Below are 21,764 nucleotides of genomic sequence, written 5' to 3'. Positions count from 1 at the left end.
TCCAAGATCCTGAAGCTGAAGGAGAAGTTAAAGGAATATGAGGGGAGTAAGATCCATAACATGGCGCCTGGAGGTTCAGAATTGACCTGGTCTCGGAAAAAAGCAGAGTTTAAGCAGTAAGTCTTGAAAGGACGGGGAGAGGCAAGCCAGAGCACTCTAGTTAGAATAAAATGTAGAAGTGCTAGTTTATTCTTCTATTAATAAATTAGAGTTTTAGTGTAAGTACTGGCAGACATTATTAACATCCAGCTATGGAGTGGTGATGGAGTAAGCATGCGTCTCTGGAAGGTCCATTAATTGTGATGCCACATCAGGCTGTCCAAGTAAATTTCCAGGTTTGTATATAGTCCATTTGGAAGCATCTACCTTTTTCTGAGTTGGTAAGTCTATTCCCTTCAAGGGCCAAAGAGAAAACAAACATTGGGAATCGGGAGACAAACTGCTGAACCCTCTTAATTCAGTTCTCTTGAACGGATGCAGTGGCATCTGCTGGAGTGGGTAGGGTGGGGGGGTTGGAGGGTGGGGGATGGAAAAACTGAATGAGTCTCACTCCCACACATTTTCATTCACTGGCATCAGGATTCACAACTCGCACAATGGGAGCCTCTGAAGAGCTCCTCTTTTAATGGCGCTTCTCGCGCCATAAAAAATGCAGCCGTCTAGCGAGGCCACGACAGCCCCCTACGTCACCAGGGTTACAGTGGAGAGCACCGTCACATTTCAGCTGCATGGCTCCGGTCTCGGGTGTTGATCCGCATGCGCCCCACCGCTCCTGTCTCCCCGTCGCTGTAGCTTCGGAGAGAGCCTGTGAAAACATCTTCATTTCCATGAAAAGCCCCTCTGTCGCTCCTATTCCCAAAGAAAGTGCAGAGGATCGGGCATGGCTCCGTTTTCAAATAGGATTCACGTTCTGCATGGACTTCAATGTGTGATAGTCTATAATGCCATTATTATTATTGTGAATTCTATAACGCTACACTGCTCATGTTAAAGCATGTCGCACAATGCTAGAGGTTAAGCACTGACCTTGCGATGCGTGAGCTGTTGGATTATTTTTTCTGTAATAAGTTCCGTTCAACTAAACCGCTACATTTTTGGCTCGTACTACAATGTTCTCATGCAAATCAAGCCGTTCAAGTAGGAGAGTTTATCTGTGAAAGCTTTACATCAGCTTTACATCAATCATACATGCGGCTATACATTTACCAAATAGTGCCACACAAGCAATATGAAATTGGATGTGATCTCTCTCTCTCTCTCTCCCAGGTTGTCGGACTCTTTGCAGGCGATCTTCTCGGGCCGTGCCCAGATCAGAAGGGAGCAGCTGGATCTGGAGCGGCAGCTGAAGGAGAACGCGCTGCGCCAGCGGCACAGCGAGGAGGCCAACCAGCAGGTCCACTTGTTCTGTGCCAAGGAGAAGACCGAGAAGGTAGTTGTTTGTGCTGCCGTACACACATTCCTTGATCCCCGCCGCAAATTGCCGGGGTGCAATCGCTGAGTCATCAACGCACTTTTATTGAGTTCATCGTTGTCCACACTCTGGGGTTTTCCGCCCTACAGCGAAGCTCCTTCTGCTTTTAGATGGCTGCCTGATCTCGGCCTTACGGGCCCACCTCCCGCACTTATGGAGATTGTAGCGTGCTCGATTTTTGTGCTGCTCCTCAAATGTCACTTCCTGTGTACTCCCCCCTAGAAACTTCTGGTTACCAAATGGCCGTTGATCCATGGGTTCTGTTATGTTAAGTTCTGGTTCGCAATAGGATGTGTGGGCTCACCATGACACTCCCATCAGGCCACCTGCAAGCACGAGCGCAGGATCGCTTCCCTGAGAACCACGCAGCAGCACATCCACGATAAGCTGATCGAGGCCAAGAAACGGTTCCAAAACAACGATGACTGGCTCCACCGCGTCGAGAACGAGATGAAGCTGCTGGGCCAGAATGCCAAGCCTCCAGAGGTACGGACCCTCCCCCCACAAACACACGCACACGGCCGTAAGCTGCCGTTCAGTTTCCTATGGAAAAAGTAAAGAAAGGAGTTGGGTAGTTTATTGAGGTACTTGTACCACTCTCTGACTCACAAGTTCTGAGATTCTTTCTGCTTACTTTGCAGCGTATCTTGTTGTTTGTCAGGTTACAGGGTCTGGAACAATGAAATGCCACAATCACTGAAACGGGGGTGGGGGGGGTGCTAATCTGTTTACCGATGAAAATTGTACGTCTGCTCAGCACAACTCAACCGCCCACAATCCCCTTCATTTCAAATGAGCTGAATCATCACAGTAGAGCACCACACCTTCCTGCGTTTCTCGCTGCACTTTAGACGTAGAGTCATGTGCACACGAATACCATTGCCAAGTTGATTTCCACATTTCTTTTATTCTGCCCAATGGAAACATATTTTGTGTCCGATTTTGATGAAATTGCACTCTGAACTAAATGTTGAAGTGGGTTAGGTTCAGGGTTGAGCGTGCCTTTTTCTTTGTATCCACCTTTGCTCAGCCATTGTGTAAACTCAACTAGTGGCAATCCCATGTTGTCGGAGCTCATGGCAAGCTTATGATGAATCTGCCTTTCATCGTTAGCACCTCTTTACATATTTTACCTGTTGAATTGCAGTTTTACATTTGTTCATAGTGTTCTAAAAGTGTTATTTTAAAGCCAACAGCAACATAAAGCGATTAAATATTCAGGAAACCTCTTCTGTTTACGATATTTAAAACGGATGGGGTAATGCATTTGTTTTGGCTTTTGGCTTTTTCCCCTCCTGCCACTAAAGCTCAGTTGTTGGTGTTCTTGTATATTTATTTTGGAAGGTGGGCTGTGCCTCCCCTGGTGTCGTGACTGTCTTTGTTTTCTTCCCATCTGTTCTGTCAGTAATTAGAACCGTGCTCATTTTATTTCTTCAGCTCCCTCGTAGTTCACTGAAGAGAATAAATCAATACCCTTTACCCATCCTTCCATGTTATGTTTTTTTTTTTTCTTCCTCGTCCTTTCCAGGAACCGGTCCAAAACCATGACGCATTTGCTGGTCAAATGTTCCCGATGTTGTTGTTTCGTAGTTCTTACACGTCACCTGTTGTTTTTTATGCATTTCTTTTATTTTTTGGTTATTATTCCTTGGCGAGAAACCTACAGGAAACATTGCCCAAATCAAACCTCTGATCCTGCTCAATGTTTTTGCTGGCCTGAGGCTTACCTGATGTCTCATCTTAACTCTGCCTCCACCAAGAGGGGATAGCTCAACAACTGCTCGTCTCACTATGTGTACCCCCATTAATTTGCAGGTCTTGGAAAAGGACCTGTATTGCCACAGACTCGAGTTGCAGGTGAACGACCTCAAGCAACACCTCAAGCAGATGATTCAGCTTACCACACTGCAGGATCAGGAGAACAAGCGCACGCAGAAGTAGGTTGACCGCACGCAGCGCAATGCGCATTCTAACCTGAACACTGCACGCCAAGCCTGCTCATATGTTTGCCTTATGCACCGCATACAATATGCCCCATGCACACGTTTGATTGCATGTATCGCTGCTGATAAACACTTGTGTCTGTGGTTGTTTTGTTACAGAATGGTGAACATCTTGCTACCCGCTCACAGTCGTCACAGAGTCGTGTTGACCGCGGCCGGACTGGCCGGCGAAATCGACTCCCTGGAGAACCAGGAGCTCGAACAATTGGTGCTGCGTGAGAGGGGTGTGGTCTGGGCTGACCAGGACACCGGGGAGCAATGCACGACGGATGACGGGACGTCGACGACCGGCGGTGACCTGGTGCCCATCCTGTCGTTTTCCCATCTCGCGTACCACCAGGACAGCCCCTGCAGTGAGTCGTCGCTTTCTCCAATATAGGTTGATTTGCTCAAGCATTTACATAACCGGGGTCTTACAGTTCCCGTGGAAAAAAAACAAAAACGGATTATACGGGATGGAAACCACGGTTCGGTGCACAAACTGAAATGGTACGGCTGTGCCACATTTCAATGTGCAAAAATAAGGTGTATTCTTCAGATAGAGAATAAAAAAAATAAAAATAAGCCTGATTTCAGCATATTCAACAGAGAAAATAAGACTGAATTAAGAGTCAGAGCAATTCAATCATTAAATAACCTGATGCTTTCTATTTGCAGGATTGTATAATACTTAAGCATATACAGCGTATCATCGGTAACTTTAGGGTTGATTGATAGCTTATTTGTAGAGAACGTAAGAGAACATAATGTTCTAGACCACAGTAAGGTTGGAACATTTCTAATATGAAATCAGCTTTATTGCGGCATGGGAGAGAATGGTGAGTACAAAGATTCAGCAGTCGTACTCCCAGTGTCATTTAAAGTTTTGGAACATGTGGACCCTGCATGGACAAATGCGCTGGCAATGACCTGGTCTCGGATCCATGTCCAATCCATGACGCGCCTCACCTGTACTAGCGAGAGCACGTCCAACATGTTGACCCGGTGGGGTAAATCTATCTTAATGCATGGTTTTGATTGTTGCCCTTTATTGAGCAATAATCTAAATCTCTATAAAGATAGATAGATTGATAGATAGCACCAACCCGAACACCATGAATTGAAACCGTGAAACGCACAGTGACTGACTTTCTCATTTGAAAATATGCCGATGTCAAGGATTTATATTATGTACACACAAATATGGGTATTACAGGTGTATTATATATTAGTTCTGGGCCATGGTATGCCTACAGATCCATATTCAAAGGTGCAGGGTTTAGAAATGTAGTGGCATCCAGCCGTAGGGACCTACTGGATAGAATTTAATATTCATAACTATGTTTTCAATCAGTGTATTATGCCATTCAGATAAGAATCATTGTGTTTCCGTTACCTTTTTGGATGAGCCCGTTCTATCTTCATATAGTCAGTCCTGTTCCATGGAGCCCGCCATGTTTCTGCAGTAGCCCAAAACATATGTTAATTAAAAAAGAAAATCATATATTATATATATATTGTATACTATAAATGTAAAGCTAAAGACTAAATGTCTAAATACAATTCATGCATCTATTTGGGAACCTCATCACTTCAATGATGTCTACTCTATGCTGTAGCGAGGATGATATCATTTAGGAATACCTACTGTCACCTTACATAATATATGCCTCTAGGTCAACTTAGTCGTTGGAAAGGGAGCGTTGTGCGTATTCAGTTGGTTGCAATCTGCTACCTCACTGCGAGACGCTACTAGATTCTCCACAGACCTCCAGACCTTTAAACTTGATGAGCAACACATGGGTTTTCCCCGACAAAACACATCTGTGATAAAGGCATGTTACTACTAAACGTATATGAGACTTCATTCTAGCGATGTCCTCCATCAAGGGTGAAAACGTGTCACCTTTCAATGAAACTCGCCATTTTTATTTCCACGTTGGCCATATGCTGCTCTGTTTCAGCCGTTTGATTCACAAACTATTGACCCGATCCGATTAGCGCGGCAAATTGATCTCATTCCACAAATCTATCCAGCCGTATTTCTAGAGCTCATCTCTGAATCCCATTCCACCTCGCCTTTTCTCAAGTAACCAATGTTACGTCTCAAAATCCGCTCCCATGTTTCCCCTCAATTGGTTCTAAATGCACCAGCAATGGAGAGTTCCCAAAGATTTATCCGATAGTGAATATCTAAAGGTTTGCGTTTCCTGGTTTAAGATTATATATTTTATTGCATTGGATTCATTTGTAAACCTTGTTCTACAAACCTCGCAAGAATGAATGGCCTGCACATAAAGGATAGTTCCTAAATTAACAGGCAAGGTATGTGGCATCATATTGCTCTAGTTTGGATGCCATAATACATATTCTCCCCAATATGATTAGAATTAGTCTTACTTTCTGTCATATGTGAGGGAACTGGGACACAGAGTTATGAGAAGGACAAATTGTATGACATGTAATTCATTACTAAAATGATTACAGTTTTATGAAACGGATGGAAGACCCCCCTCCCAACCAATGTTAGATATACCAGTGTTCCCTGGACCACCAAGCACTACAGTTGGCCTACTACCACAGTTAATGTAGGCTATACAAGACTGTAAATAGTGCCTTTGAAAATAATTATAGTAGTTGATATGGACCTCTAAACTACACATGTAACCTGTGACTTGGTGATTAAGTTAGTTGGTGTAGTTGTTTTCCAAGTGAGGGGTTTTGAGTTGGAGGAGGCTCAATGGTGCTCTAATTGGAGACGGGAGTCACTGAAGCAAATCTGATACAAAACAAACAAACACTCATTGAGATCCTAATATTAACTGTTAACTATAATTGGCTCTGAATATCACTAACAGGCGTTTGTGTGGCCCTTTGACAGAGCACAACAAACCTGCACAGGATTTTCTTTGTTTTTAATGTTTCTTTTGGTCCTCACCAGTTGGCACTGCTGCCCATGGATATGAGCTGCAGTCAGACATGAGATGTTAATTCACAGATGAATCAGCCAAGCAACTTAAAAACCAAAGGTCTTCTTAGAACTGTGACTCACTTTGGGTTTACACATCCTTAACACTGACTTAATCTTGACCATCGCCGCCAAACAAGAAGTTAACACGTTTTATGTCCTATCACATTTAGTCTGGGTCAGCATGCTGTTGTTCCACCTAGCAACACCCAGGATATTCTGCTGAGCACTCTTTTATGACACACTAGCCGCGGCAGACAATGGCGCGTGAACCAAAGCCGGCCAACGAATCCTCCTTTAACTTTGAAGCTGTCCATCACCCATGGGCTGGTACACTCAGCACCTGTCCCTCTGCGCCAGCTCCCGCTCCAGCCCATTGTTTCATATTTTGTCCCTTTTCTGCCCCGTGTCTTCACCTATTCTCACTCATACGGTGTCATTTGACACTTTAATCTTTTACCTCCTTTGAACATGCAGGTAATGAGGGCTCTTTGTAGCCACCATTGTTTAGGCATAGAATTATTTCTAATGCTTTTGAATCATTTGATTGCATTTATAATTATGAAGATGGCGGATGGTCATGTTATGTTGTCTTTGTTGCAAAAATCCTTAATCAACAGATAACGCAGTAAACTAAAAGGTTAACATCTGAATTGTGTTTTTTTTTAAGACCTTAAGTCTTGCTAGATACCACCTTGAGCACCGCCAGACCAGCCTTGTGTTCACATTTGCATTTCACAATGAACAACGGCCTTGCATTGGTTGGGAAGCAACCGTGATTTCCAAATATGGCCTTGTGTTTTTCAAAAAACACTTCCACTACCTTCGCTGTTGTTGAAAACTTGAAATTCAAAAACAAATTTTAATCTGAAAAAACCTTCCAAACAGGCTTATGTTTATCTTCCAACTTTGTCACTCTTTATCGGTTTCAAACAGTTGAATTGCTTCTAAATGGGTTCTGTTTTGGCAGATATTCTTGTCCTTCATGGTCTAAAACTCTTTCCCCGAGCACTGATTGTTCCTCGCATTAAATTTTATTGGAAAAGTCTTTCAATTTTTTATCAGTTTTTTTATTTATTGTATGTTACAATGATTATTCAATGTTGTCCTTTTGGACGTACTTGTTAAAATACGATGTGTGTAAAAAGCGGCTACATTCTTAAATCGTATAGCTCAGACGCTATCCACTAGCTTACCCTCTAACCTCTTTAAGTTAATCATAACGTTATCTAGATGGAATTTGAAATAAGGCTAACGATTGTTAGCCTTTTATAACGCAAATATAGACTATATTATAATGCATGTGAGGCAAGGTTGTTGACATGTTGGATGAGGAAACATTCAGGGTTGATAATCAGAGCAGCAACTAATGAAATAAGGGTGCATGCCCCCAAATGTTCCTCCCCAAACCCCAACATCATCGCCCCTTCTCATGCCATCAAAGCTACCCTTGCATGCCTTCTGCACATGTCCAAGTGTCTGGACATCAGCCAACAAGGACTAATGCATAGAGATGACTACTTCATAGACGAGCAAGCACAATTTAAGATTGTGTTATTTGTCATAATGCTATAATTGCTGCAAAAGACAGTCTTCCCTGTTTTGAAACGAGGAGAATTGTTTAATGACATTTCTGAAAGGGAGTATATTGTTATTGTGAATGTTTATTTCCCGAAACTATTCCTTTAGAAAAAGAAAAAAATAACGAGTATTCAGCATGCGTCTGTATGGTACTCATTAATATTGTCCAAGGTTGGCAGGTATGTTTTGGGTTTATTATTATCTCTGATCAGTGTGATGAGTCATTAATTACATTAATGTTTTGTATTCAGGTGCAGAATTGCCCAAGATAATATCAAGAAGACTAGCACACAGCTCTCCATCAACTAAAGGTAATTGCCTCCACTCTGACGTAAAAGATCCTGCATAGATATTCCATTGCTTTCTCGTCATCATCATTCTCCCCCAAAAAAGATTTGCCCACAGAATAAACTTTACATTTTATGAAATGAAATGGCACACGTAATATAATTTACAGTATGGCATTGGCAGCTGCACCTCCATCCTGTACTTGCTGAAAGTTAAGTAATGAAATCTAGGGAACTCTCCAAGCCACTTCTAAGGAAGTAAACCACACATGAGGAACCATTTGGGGAAGGGATCAAGGGAGCTCTTGAAATATAGCCCTCCGAATTGACTGTAAGGACATTTTCTGCAGACCAGCTGGAATATATGTTCTATGGATGCACATTGTGGGAAATGTAGCTTTTTATGAAAAGAACAATTAATTTAAAAGAAACATTGGTTCTAATTGTGGTGTTATTTGGGCAAGTCAGGGATTTAGCTAGCAAGCCAACTACAAAGGATATTTCATGTAACTTTTTTGGCTAAACAAATGATACTGCGCATAGCTGAGAGGTCTTTATATTTGTCATTTGTCAAAGGGTCAGTGACTACGTTTCTTGTTGATTATGGCACCAACATTTTAATGTGACTCTCTTCCTCATTTGCCAAAGTCCTCCCACATACCATATACCAAAACTAAGAAGTGCTTTTTAGTCAAGATGACGTTTACGTGTGTATCAACTTCTTGATAGATCACAGAGTAGAGGTGTTGCAAAACCTTAAAAGTGCAGAACATTACCTGCAATGAAAGTGAAAGGAAAAGCCCTTCATAGTGCGGGGAATCCCTGTGTCCTCATGTTCAGATACTAGTATAGAGTACAGGCCCAGCATATCCTGTTCATTATCAAACACCCTCAGCAGAGTATAGTCATTATATTTAATGTCTGTAGTCTAGCTCTACACACATGTTTACCCTTGGGATTGTCCCTTGTTGCAACACTCTTAATTGTCTTGCTTTTGCGCATAACTTTCTCATATCGGCTGTATTTTAAGGTGTGTGTGTGTGTGTGTGTGTGTGTGTGTGTGTGTGTGTGTGTGTGTGTGTGTGTGTGTGTGTGTGTGTGTGTGTGTGTGTGTGTGTGTGTGTGTGTGTGTGTGTGTGTGTGTGTGTGTGTGTGTGGCCGGCCATCTTATGTAGCACCTCCATGTTGCTTTTTGCAAATGCATTTCATGATTCCCACTTGTACCTCTAATTAAACAAATTTTGGCCATGAAGATGATGATTTTGCATAATTAGGTGAGGCATACTCTATGTAACATCGTCAACAATAATGAAAGCTAAGAATGTTCCATTTATAATCTTCTCCCAGGACCGACCATAGTCCAATCACAGTGTATTCCCCGTGTTGCTAGGGAGTTTATTCATGATGTCACCCGTGATTCCCTTCATGGTCAAAGGCACATCCCTAATTTGCTGTAAATGTCCCAAAATGATATAATACAAATGTAGAAAATTCCCCAAACCATCAAAAAAGGCGTACTAAAAAGGAGACTGGTGCATTCTTAGAGCAGTCCCCACAAATCTCTCGCAGAAGTTAGTCTCCCAATGGGACCCGCAAATGCGATACTCTAATACCATCCGAGAAATTGGATGATGTATATTGTATTGCAGTCAATTTGGCATGGGTTTTTTACCTTTCTTTCTGGGGTTCATCAAGACCAGTGTCCATAAACCTGTTTCCATTTTAGAAAAGCTGTGAAGGCATGTACTTCAACATGAGGTGTGAGCTGATGGAACGTCTTTCAGAGAATGCAGTGGGAACGCGTGGCGTTCATGAGTCAGAGCCACACATGTTAACGCTCACAGGCAAAGAAAATGACGTAAATAATAGGCAATAATGTCACTCCAACAAGGATATCGACTATATTCGAATATATTGAACAATAAGCCCAGCAATGCATGTTGCTTCCATGTCAAGATACCCTTTTAAAACCCGCAGCGAACACCCAGGAGATGTTCTAACCGCTCATATCAAGTGGGGCAACCACTGGGGCCACGTCTGGCCTCTCTGCTCTTGAGTTTGCACAGCAAAGACAGACGGGCGACTGGTTGACGCGGCGGCGTGAGAACGAAGTGCATCGTGCTCCAGGTGGGGGTGTTCTGGTTTGACCGTAGCACCGGACTAATGCGAGAGCGCATCCAACACGCATGTCCGTTAGCGTACTGGGCTGCGGTTATGAATGCTAATGTGCTCCCGCCGCAGACTGCTCAGTCTCTGTCGGTGCTTATATTTGCAAAAAAAAAAGCGTTTTGTTTTTCAAAGAGTCCCATCGAGGGAACTGATCGGCTGATACGGCCGGGTTGCATCGCTGTGTAACGGGCTAATGGTGCTCTCGTAGCCGGCGAACGGGGCGCATGGCGAAAGACAAAGATGAATTGTCACATCGGTTTGTTTTTATTTCTCGTTTCCCCCCCCGCCCCCCCACCCAGAGTTATTTATAGGGATCTAAACCTGACTCGTGTTTGTCATTCAGCCGGGCTCCCTCAGCTGTTACCCGTAGCCAATGAGAAGAGAGGGCTCCACCCTGCAGTGCGAGGAGCCAATCGGACGGCGACTCTTTTATATTTATTTTTGAGTGAAATGCTTTTTGTGAACGAACGAGACTTAACCCTTTGTGGGCTGGATGCTACCGGCTGTATTTATAGGAATGTTTCAGCGTCTCGTTGATTTTGAGCACAACGCGTACGCACGCACGCACACGCGTCCCCACCCATACACAAAGCTGTTCTGTTTTCCCCCCTGGCTGCTTCCTCCTCCTCCTCTCCGTCCCCTGTATCCTCCCCTCCCGCCCTGTTTATTGCAGCAGCACTATCTTATCCTCGCCCCAGCTACTGACGGATTGTCTGGCTTTTTGTTTCGATTCAAGCTCTCCTTCCTGCTGTGTACATACCTCCACCCCCCCATCCCCTCCCCCTCTCTCATCCCCTCCTCTCCTCTCTCCTCTGTCTATCCGGCACCTAACCCTCCCCATCCCCTCTTGAGCTTCATTCATGAAAATGCCGATCCGCAGCAGGGCAGGGGAAACGTCAACAGACGTAAACCCCTCGTCCCCACCAACCAGAACCGTGCAGCAGCCGCAGCCACGCGACCCTAATACAGCTGAGCTTCTACCAGAAATAGCAACTCATGCATGTATTAATCCCCTACAAGCCAAAAATATGGGATTGAAGGATCGTTGCTGCCATTTATTGTGAGGAACCACTAGTCCGCATTTATCACCGACTGCCCGTCCTGCTGTACTATATCCACTATGACTCAAATGGCTTCAATATTGCATTCAGCTGTCCAGGTTATATATATCGTTGAATACATTAGGTGTCCGTTTTGTCGACGTTCATTTCATCCTTTTGCCGGGCCATATTACATTTTGATTTGGTTAAAAACAATCCAATTGAATCGGTTCGTTTATTTTTTTTACATGTCCATTGTGGTAGAATGTTCATAATAACACTGTAAAAAGGCAATAGAGTCTTTTTGTAAACATATCAGTAATATTTTACATGATGCACTGTAACTCCTATAGAGCCGAGCTCCACAGCATACCATCAAATGCACTCTGTGTCCCTGGCTCTATTAGCATTACACGACCACAGTGCTTGTCCGTGTTGACTGCATGTGGCCGTGTGGGGCTGTGTTCAGACTCCCAAAAAAGCAGAGCGGGCGATGCTCGCGTTCAACACCGAAAGAAATGACAACCCTATAGTGTTCCACCGGAACGCACCGGGTGGACGAGCCTGGTCCAAGCCCAGTCGTCGCGCGCTTCACGGTCTCTTTTGTCTTCACCGCTGCAGGGGACCAGGGAGTCCCTGACAAGCGGCCCGTCAGGAGGAACCTCTCGGCGTCGCTGCCGCCGTACGGCCCCGTGGCGACGACGTCGGCGCATCAACACAGCCTCCAGGTCACGGAGGAGGGCATGTTCCCGCTGCAGAGCACCCCCCTGCCGCAGTGGGCTCGGGGCGCCGCCGCCCCGCCGGCAGCCTATGATCCCAACATGACATTTGAAGTGGCCGACGGCGAGGATCAAACGGCGGACGACTCCAGGTCGGCGGCTCCCGCTGGCGTCTCCACGTGGCAGGGCTCGGACCCCGCTGAACCACATCTGTCCACGGCCGTAGGGTCCGTCACGAGCACTAGCAGAGGGTGCGAAACGCTTGCCTTTTGTCTACGCTGTATTTTTCTTTTTGCATTGGTTAACTTGCTGAATGTTTTTTGCAAATTTGCTGCAAATTGAAATGCACTTTTTAAGTACTCTCACCCACTGCTTACCACGGTATAGCATGGACATATTATGTGTATTTTATTTTACTAATTCTTTTCCACACCTGTGTGTTTATTTACTCCCATCCACTCTATAGTTTAAAGGTCCCATCTTTGCTGGACAGAAAGTGTGCCAAACCGCCCTACATGGCATTGACTTCAGCGGCGATAGGAAAGCGTAAACTAAACAGGTGAAGTTAATAGTGGGACCCTACCTGCCTCAGAACGACCCACGTATACAGTACATTGTATCCTCTTGGTTTACTACGGCAATCTCCACCCTGGGATCCGGCCAAACGGGAGAGAGAGAAAGAGCAGCGAAACATGTTGCGTCTTAACGTGGCTGTTGTTTAACATAATGTGTACGTCTCCGCAGTGGCATCAAGGAGGAAGACGCGACCGCTGTTGTGGCCTTCAAGCGTGTGAAACTAGAACCGGCGGTCACCAGGAGACCTCTGAGGGTTCAGCGTGGGGCCGGTGAGTTGAAATACATCTGCTGCAAGTCCAGCCTTAAAGACGGCCTGGAAGCATGTTCTGCAGAGGGGCTGACCAGTCTGATCTCTGAACACCCCCCCCCCCCCCCCCCCTCTGTCCAGGGTCGGACGAGAACAAGCCCAGGAGGGTGGTGAGGAGCAAATCGGAAGGGATGCTCAACGAGCGGGGGGCTTGCAAGTCCAGGTCCACCTTCTATAAGACCGCCCAGCCGTTTGAGCGAGTCGTAAAGAAGATGTGAAGCTGATCCCTGATCCATTCTCTCCCTCTCTCTGTCTTTGTACATATCTTTCACTTTTCACACTGCTTTTGTTAAATTGAAATGAAAAAGTCTTACAATAGTTGTTTTTAATGTATATAGTCATGTTGCCTGAAGATTTCTTTCAATAAAGCAGTATAATTCCATTTTTTGCTGTGTTGAGTCTAATTAGTAAGATAACATATCTGCTAGCTGGCATATCACCAGGTCCACAGTTGTTTCTGTTCCATGTATGCATTGCAGTTTATGTACATGTCCTCCATGAATGGTTTCTCCTTCCACTGACCCGTGGTTTTGTGTTGGGCCATCGAGGGGTTTGCCCTTCAGTGGTGAGAAACTGCTTGTACAACCATTCTAATTAGCATTAAGCACATAATTACCAAAAGGTAACAACCACGAAAACATTAAAGCTGTATTTATATACGTGTTTTTGATGTCAGTCAAAACATTGCAGGTTCAGATTTGTAGGTAGTCAGTTAGATCAAATCATTAGAAATGAGAGGGGGGGAAATAGACTATCCAAAGCTAAAGACAGACCTCCGCTGTCTGAGAGGACTAGACGTGTCACTTTGAATCCAGTCTTGCAACTTTCATTGGTACAGCATTCAGTGTGATCTTTATTTTTAGCTCAGGAGCTCAATGCATATATCAGCACTGTACTGCGCAAGCACTGACACCCTCGGCTGCTCTCATTCACAAGAATCTCGTGTGTGTGAGTGTGTGTATGTGCGCGAGCACACGTAAGGAGGCAGGTCTTAGCTAAAGTTTATTAACTTTCTCTTAGCCAATAGGATGCGTTGTGCGTTTTTCCTGCTGACCAATGGGACTGATTGAGAGGTTAGAGGTGGATGTTGCTTAGCAACTGCAGGTAGAATCTAGGATCATGTCGGACCTATTGTTTTATCTTGCCTCCCTTAGAGACATTACATATTATGTGTTGTGATTTGTTCAGAGAAAAAATACCTTGGTGCAAATGCGTCACATTGTTGGGAACTCTATTTTTGTATAATTTATTTTTGTATTATTTGAAAAGATCAGAGTTGACGATCTTCTTTACTTTAAAAGACTGCTTGAACTCAAGATACTAAGGCAAAGATCACTTGAAGATGTACTGGAATCCTGTGTTTATTCTTCCACTGATTAAAGATCATTAAGGATTAGTATTTCAATTTCTAATCAAACCAATAAGGCAAATTTAATTTTCATTCGTTTTTTTTCCACTGCACACTTTATGTTTACATCTAAGGTTAGAGAAAAAGCCTATTCTCGAATACCCATTCTCATTTTGTAATGATAACAACTTTCTGCCACCCAATCAACACACCTTGACAACATAAATCACAACATGTTCTGTGGGGTTGTTGCTCCACTGTGTGTGTGCGGGTGTGTCTGTCTGTCTAGGAGAAGGATGCACATGCTCCCACACATCCACGTGCACGGAGCCCCTCCCACTCTGCTGACGACCGACTAGCACGTCACACCCGTCACCCTCAGTCACCTGAAATCATTAGAGCCGCTCATGTCTTAATATTTCCCCTCACAGCGTACACCCCTGTTGGCTCTCACACAGTACATAGTCAGCCATGGTGTGTTGTGTACCCCTGGGGTTAACGTCAAACAATCATGTGTTTCACTGGTGCCCATTTATGCTATTTGTGATCTAAAATGAAATGTATTTTCATGTGTTTCGCCTGTAAAAGCAGAGTATTATTCATGTGCTAAGTTTATGTTCCAATACTAACAAACACAACTTTCCTCATCTCCTATTATGGACTATTTTAAGAACTAGAAGTCCAGATTTTATTTGATTCTCTTTCCTTATTAAAAAATGTAAAAGGTCAGTTTCAATCTTTTTCTCCAAACTTTAGGTGAAGCCAAATGGGTTGGTTGCAGCTCACTGTCCCGTGATGCCTAATGCAAATATTGAAATTGGGTTTATGGAAATTACTGGAATGCACCCAGGATTTGAAATGTAAATCAGCACCATGGAGACTGTTTACACCAACTCCCTTGACCAACGCATGCAATATTCGAAAGTAGAGCTAGAGCTTTTATACTTTTAATAAGAATAAATGCAATTGGATTTGAACCTATTAGTGGCCATAGGACTACCACTGAGCACAGATCGGGGATCAGTCATTTCCATTGGCGAATAAGGTAAGCCCTGGGAACAGTCATAGTGCATGTATCATCTTTCTTCCCGGATCTCAAAAGATGTTGAGCAGATGAACGTATTTTCTTTGTTTCTCGAGCGCTGCTAGAGGCAATTTATTTTTGTGTCTGTTGGATAAATGTGAAGGGAACTATCCCCCTGCATTGCTCAAGCTGTCTTCTGCAGTAACCAGCCACATTCATCCATCAACCATAATGTATGCTCAGGTAAAGGTATGGCAATGCCAACACAGCAACGTAATGAGACCAGCGCCTTATTAACCTTTTTCATTAATTGGAACTGCGACACCTAATTACATTGTCATTGTTATTCTGATTGTTTGTCTGGTCATCTACCTCCTCATTTGCATTATATGGAAATTAATTGAAATTATCGTGTGACTCACATTTTTAGAGATCATAAGCGAATGTATAAAATGATGTAATCTGGCAGCAAGAAAAAGGGAGGGAAAACAACGAGACACATTGTTTGTAGATCATTGAAAGGTAAGGATTCAGTATCAATAGCAAGGGAATAGGTAAGACCTACAAAGTGTCTCCTTTACCAGGTTATGTTTCCTGCTATAAAAGAAACGTGACAGAAAATCAGTACAGCTGTGATGGCTCAGCAATGTGCGATGCCCCTCTCCACGTTCCCCACTCAGGAACACAGCCAAGCCCACCTCAAATGTATGGCGGCTGCGGATGACTCATCCTCCAGGGCAGGGGCTGTATGATGCAGGTGCCTTTGCAGATAAACACTTCACCATTAGCGGAGGCTAATGTCAGAAAGACAATGTTGCATTCTTCACGCAACATTCTTCAGCATAGAGACTTAACCATGGGGGCAGTATAATATATAATATATACCTGTGCTGCTAGTGATTCTATGTGTATGTATGTATATATATATATATATATATATATATATATACATAATATATTTATTTAGATGTATATCTTATATATACCTTATATTACATAAACTATGCTATATTATATGGATATATATCCCTTATTTAACATTATCCTAATTGCTATCTTTTATATATATATACACTTTGTTTTTGTTATAGTTGACCAAAATAATGAAAAAAAAAATCTGCTCTCTTTTGTAAGCACAGCTTTGAATTTAAAGTTGTAGTCACGTACGTGACTGCCAGAGCACCGATATCACCTCCCAATGCCCATATTTATACATGAACATATAGGTATTTGTACACTATATTATAACACGATCAGACATGTGTATGTACTAGTAAACTATATTTTAACATGATCAAATATTTTTATCTACTAGTACACCATATTATAACATGATCAAACATGTGTATCTACTAGTACACCATTTTATAACATGATCAACATGTTATACATGTCGAACATGGGAAGGTATTCCAAAAGCACAATGTAACAGAAACAGCAATGATTTGATATTTAATGTTTTTAACGTTGTGTTTATGTGCTTGATTACTAAGGGTTGAACACGTGCTTGTGTAGGCGTGTTCTCAATTTTGCATATTCATACATATAATGGCTCTTTTCTTTTTCCTCTTCTGCTATTGTTGAAGTATAGTACCACCTGATTAACTATTTTCTTTAAACATTTACTTTTAACTGCTATGAACTTCCGCATAGGGTATGCTTTACATATGGCAAATATCATCTTCTGCAAAGCATCTGGTTGAAAGAGAAAAGTTGTTGTGATGTGAAGAGAGGGGATGAGTGAGGATTGTCACAGACAACTTGCTTGGTAATTGTGGCCGTCGCTTTTCAATAAACAGTTGAGCCACCTAGGGGGATGCTCCACATGCCAACTTAACCCCGTTCAGACACTACTCCTGTATTTGCAATTACAATTCAATATAATGTACTCTGTATTCTAATGTATAAAAAGAAATAGACTGACATTTATCTTTATCTACCAGATTTCTCTCCCCAGGGTGTGGGAGATGGTGAAAACATTCTTGTATATTGAAAAAAATATTCCCCAGATTTAGCTCTCATCGATGACATAAAACAATATCTAGTTTGTATCTGCAAGTTAGTGAGACACCCACACTCATTTGCAGTGAAAGGCAAATCACCCTGATGCTGACTCATTGCAATCACTCACACTCGCATCTTTATTCCCCAGCATGCTAAAAAATGTAAGAGAGAGCAATGGTGCTGGCCCCTCTGCCATTGAACAGGTGAGCTCAGGTGTGCCTCGAGATTTCATTCAAATTGGAAAGAAACGGGGCAAAGAAGGAGATTTATTTTATTACATCCAGTGAAAAGACTCAATTCCACTCACTTTCCATGCTGCACCAATTTGCAGTAGACAAAGTAGTGATTAGGAGTTATTTGAATGTATTCGACCCAGTCTTTGCCCTCTTCTAATCACTTGGTCAGAGGTTATGTAAGCACATTTTGTGCTGCAATGATTCTCATTGGTCGAAAGACTTGTGTTAGCAATTCAAGATCATGAGAATTACATTTCTAAATGATGCTATACTATAGTATATACTACGACTATACTTGAGAGAACTATATAAGACGAGGGCTAATATTAAGCTTAACTTAAATGAAGTAAGCAGACAACGAGTCACGTGTTATCCAGTCCAGCCATACGCTGCCTCATATGTGCTTACATGTCGGTGGATGCGTGTGTGTGTGTGTGTGTCTGTGTGTGGATGTGTATTCTATTGAGATCTATTGTATTCGGCTGAGATCTTCCGGCTGGTAGATTTATATCACAGGTGGAGATGCAGATGACAAATATTTCAACAGCTGCAACACCGAAAAGGGGGAGGAATAAAGGAAACCTTCCCTGAGGCAAAACAGAAACATGTCCAGTGTGTCTGACCAGTCTGAACACGGGGCGCTGGCCGCAGGAACCTCAAAGAACTTGAGACTCATTTTTGGGCATTAGGCTGGAGGGCTTCAAGTGTTATCTGGCTGCATCAAGTTGACTTTGTTTAAGAAAAGAAAGAATAGTGGAGTGCATGGGGGAAGGGTGAAACAGGAGTCTTTAACAGGGGGTAAAAGGGACTGAAAGGATTTTGATCCAGTGATATTATATACCTGTCCTGGTCGGGACAGACAAAGGCACACAGCAAACCACCAGAGAGCTAAGCATGTCATCTGAATAGTATGTCTTTGCAGTGTAGTACATCCAGTGTCTTTGTGTGCCTGAGTTTGGCTGGTAGAATGCACAAAGGAGGCAGTTTGTTCGCCCCTGACAAGTGTGCTTTTATTTGCAGAGGCCCTTTGATGTATAGAGAAACTTTGGCTGGGATCTCCCCCACAGACAAATGCATGCGAAATCCCACTCCTTCATATTATCCTTAACAATTCCCACTCCCCACACTGCCCAGCCTTTATTCCCTTTAAGACCATGGAGTTTAACTTTGTGCCCGCTGCTCGTCTCCCAACTGTGATAAGGAAGCTTGTTGGTCTTTATTCTTAGCAAGTGGATTTTGGACCGGGACCAATGGCAATACAATCAAGGACAAATATAAATACAAAACCAGAGATTATGTATGTTACTGCTAATCATCTGTTGCATTGTGACCAAAATACAGTTCAACTATGCACACACGTTTTTTGACATTGTTTACATGAAAGCTTCTGAAAATTGAAATATTTAATGCTTTGTCTTCATACTTTGAACTCATACATGAGTAAAGCTTATGGTGAGACAACATGGTAACACTTTACAATAAGACTTCGTCAATCAAATATGAATTTACTTTAGTAAATGCAGTCATGAGAATTAACTAACAGTTAGGTGACTGTTAACTAATGAGTAATAATATACTCATTGTGTTCATGTTTACTTATGTTAACTTAAGTTAGCTAAGGTAATGATGTTCATGGGTATTCATGAATGCTTTATTTAATTGTGTTTGGGTTAACTCTAACCAAGTAACCCTAACCACCAAGCATATTCTACATAATATTGCTTATTGCTGCATTAACTAATGTAAATTAATGATTCATTAATGTACCCTTATTGTAAAGATTTACAGACAATTTAAATGTAGGACATTTTCAAATGTATAGGCACCATGATTCCACATTTAACCACTTCTCATCATATTACACGGCTGGGAACAAAAACAATACTTTTAAAACCGACAAAATACATTTTCTCCCATAAAATGCCTTCAATTTTTATGCTTTGATTTATAGAAAAATAACAAAGAATGATCCAAAACTGAATTGTTGATTTCTGGTTTCAATCACATGTTTATTCTTAATGCGATCGGAAGGTTTTTGACAGGTAGTGTTGGGTTCTTGGCGATCCTGTACCTTACATAATGGTCACTTCCATCAGCTTTTTATGGAAATAGGCCGGGTGTGGCTGCAGGTGGGTGTGGCACTGGATGGTTCTTCTCCCTCTTCCGAACTCTCCCATATCCAGGAAGCGATGCTGTGCAACACCATCAGATGCAGGAAACCAACGGGCCGCCATTTTATGTTTCTAACATCGTTCCGGCCTTTATGGATTTGCTTGTGAATTACTATCAGTATAGAGCAGTGGCCGATTAAAGATTTCTTATAAGTGTTCCTTCCATTTTGTAACCAGAGTTAGTTTGACTCTAAAACTCTTTTAAAGTTGAACACCTTTATTCTCATTGGAAAATCATTTAAGGTTACAAACCTGAGTTTACGCCGCCATGCAAAATTTCAGGTCGCCCCTTCTCGGAACCAATAATCTCTATGGCCTGGTAACAAGATGCAAATCCATCTATTCAAATTGGTGGCCCTCCGCACACAATCACGTTCTCACAGAGACACAACACGCATACAATGATTACACCCCGTAGCCCTGTAGCCTCTTTAAAGCCAAATCGAGGGACACATCTATTTTGAAACTCATCTACCATGAAACCGGCGGCCTATGTGCATTGCATTGCTTACTCTTAGAGTTCTTTGGACCATAATGTGGCTGTTCAGAAGGCCTTGTATATGATCTCAAAGCAAGGCTTAAATTACCTGCCACTTTGACTAAGGTGATGGGTCTCAGAGGGCAGCAGGCTTCACACTCTCTCTGAGTGGACCGGTGTCTAGCCACCCTCTACACCCGCTATATAGTGAGTCATTATGAGCACATTACTGTGCACGTCCCACCACCAGTTGGATGGAGTGGTGACAACGTAGAGGAAAACTTCACTTCTATAGTCAGGAACATGCTGTTTTTCTTCCTACAGGGCCTGAAAACGAATGCAAGGGAACACAGCATATATCATGTAAATGTTTTGGGGATACTTTGGTCTATTCTTTAGCTCTGTATTGATCTTATAAAGGACAATGATGACCACAAAATTGACATAAAAAGAAGACATCAAAAGTATCTCTGTTCAGATTACTTTTTTTTAACTTGGGACTTTCTACTTGTTCCAACAAGTAGTAAACAATGGTGTTTTGCTACTTTGAAGTACTTTGAGGTACTTTGATTTCGGGGCTGTGTAGTCAGAACGGTGGCGGGTGTAGACTGACTGCGTCGGATCGTCGCAGAGCCAGACATCCTGTGGCAACGGGCTCATACTGTGAGGCAGGGGAAGATAAAAAGTGATCTGGCAACAAGAGAGATAACCTGCCAACAGCGGCGGTTCTATTTATACACAACAGACACTAGTTACGTATGACGTAGGGCACCGCTATCAATAGTCATTGAACAAAGATTAAAACCCTAATTACGCCCGAGCTCCCGAATGAATCCCTTGTCCGTTAATAGTTGTCATTACAAGAGAGTGAAGAGGAAAAAAGTGCTGATTGCCTCATTTTTTTAGGCTTGCTCTCTACATTTAAGTAATGATTCTGGAGACCACACAGTGCCCAAATGTAATTAGTGAATGCAAACAAGAAAGCTAACATGTTACAGATGCTACAGAAACAATCCCATAATAATTACAATGTTCAAGTGACTTAATAAGCCTGATGTGTGATCTCGGCACAGGCTTTATTTTCCAACAGTTTTTCTGATTGAAGTTAAATGAGTTGTTCCTGTTTGGATTGTCAAGTGAAAGTTGTGAGTATTTTTTTAATGATATCACCGACCTGTGTGCAACTTCCGCAGGAATGAAATGAAAAAACTTAAATATCCCATCATAAAGACTACTTTCTGCTTCATAAATTCCACACATTTATTTAAAATAATTGATCATCATTTTCGACGTCCTTGTATGTTTTCACTCGGTAATCATTGAGTGGTCTTCCCTCCTTTAGCATCAAAGCTCTGGGAGGGCTTTTAACACCCTTGGGGCAGGGCCTCTTGACCATTGATACC

The 21,764-nt window shown here is 42.6% G+C and overlaps 1 protein-coding gene across 3 annotated transcripts in view; it reads left to right on the top strand.

Moving 5' to 3' along the window:
- The window catches only part of kif18a (kinesin family member 18A), a 72,170-nt gene extending 58,671 nt beyond the window's left edge, over positions 1 to 13,499 (top strand). For all 3 annotated transcript variants that reach the window (XM_056607368.1, XM_056607366.1, XM_056607367.1), the window contains 10 exons: positions 7 to 116; positions 1,267 to 1,429; positions 1,793 to 1,957; positions 3,287 to 3,408; positions 3,574 to 3,827; positions 8,254 to 8,313; positions 12,120 to 12,468; positions 12,684 to 12,776; positions 12,962 to 13,062; positions 13,182 to 13,499. In XM_056607368.1, coding sequence (XP_056463343.1) covers positions 7 to 116; positions 1,267 to 1,429; positions 1,793 to 1,957; positions 3,287 to 3,408; positions 3,574 to 3,827; positions 8,254 to 8,313; positions 12,120 to 12,468; positions 12,684 to 12,776; positions 12,962 to 13,062; positions 13,182 to 13,318 — 1,554 coding nt within the window. In that variant the 3' untranslated portion in view covers positions 13,319 to 13,499. The remainder of the gene's footprint in view (positions 1 to 6; positions 117 to 1,266; positions 1,430 to 1,792; positions 1,958 to 3,286; positions 3,409 to 3,573; positions 3,828 to 8,253; positions 8,314 to 12,119; positions 12,469 to 12,683; positions 12,777 to 12,961; positions 13,063 to 13,181) is intronic.
- The last annotated feature ends 8,265 nt before the right edge of the window (positions 13,500 to 21,764 follow it).

The sequence above is a fragment of the Gadus chalcogrammus genome, chromosome 14, assembly GCF_026213295.1.
Source record: "Gadus chalcogrammus isolate NIFS_2021 chromosome 14, NIFS_Gcha_1.0, whole genome shotgun sequence".
NCBI lineage: Eukaryota > Metazoa > Chordata > Actinopteri > Gadiformes > Gadidae > Gadus > Gadus chalcogrammus.
Note: the sequence above shows the minus strand (reverse complement) of the source record. Positions and strands in the feature narration are given on the sequence as shown.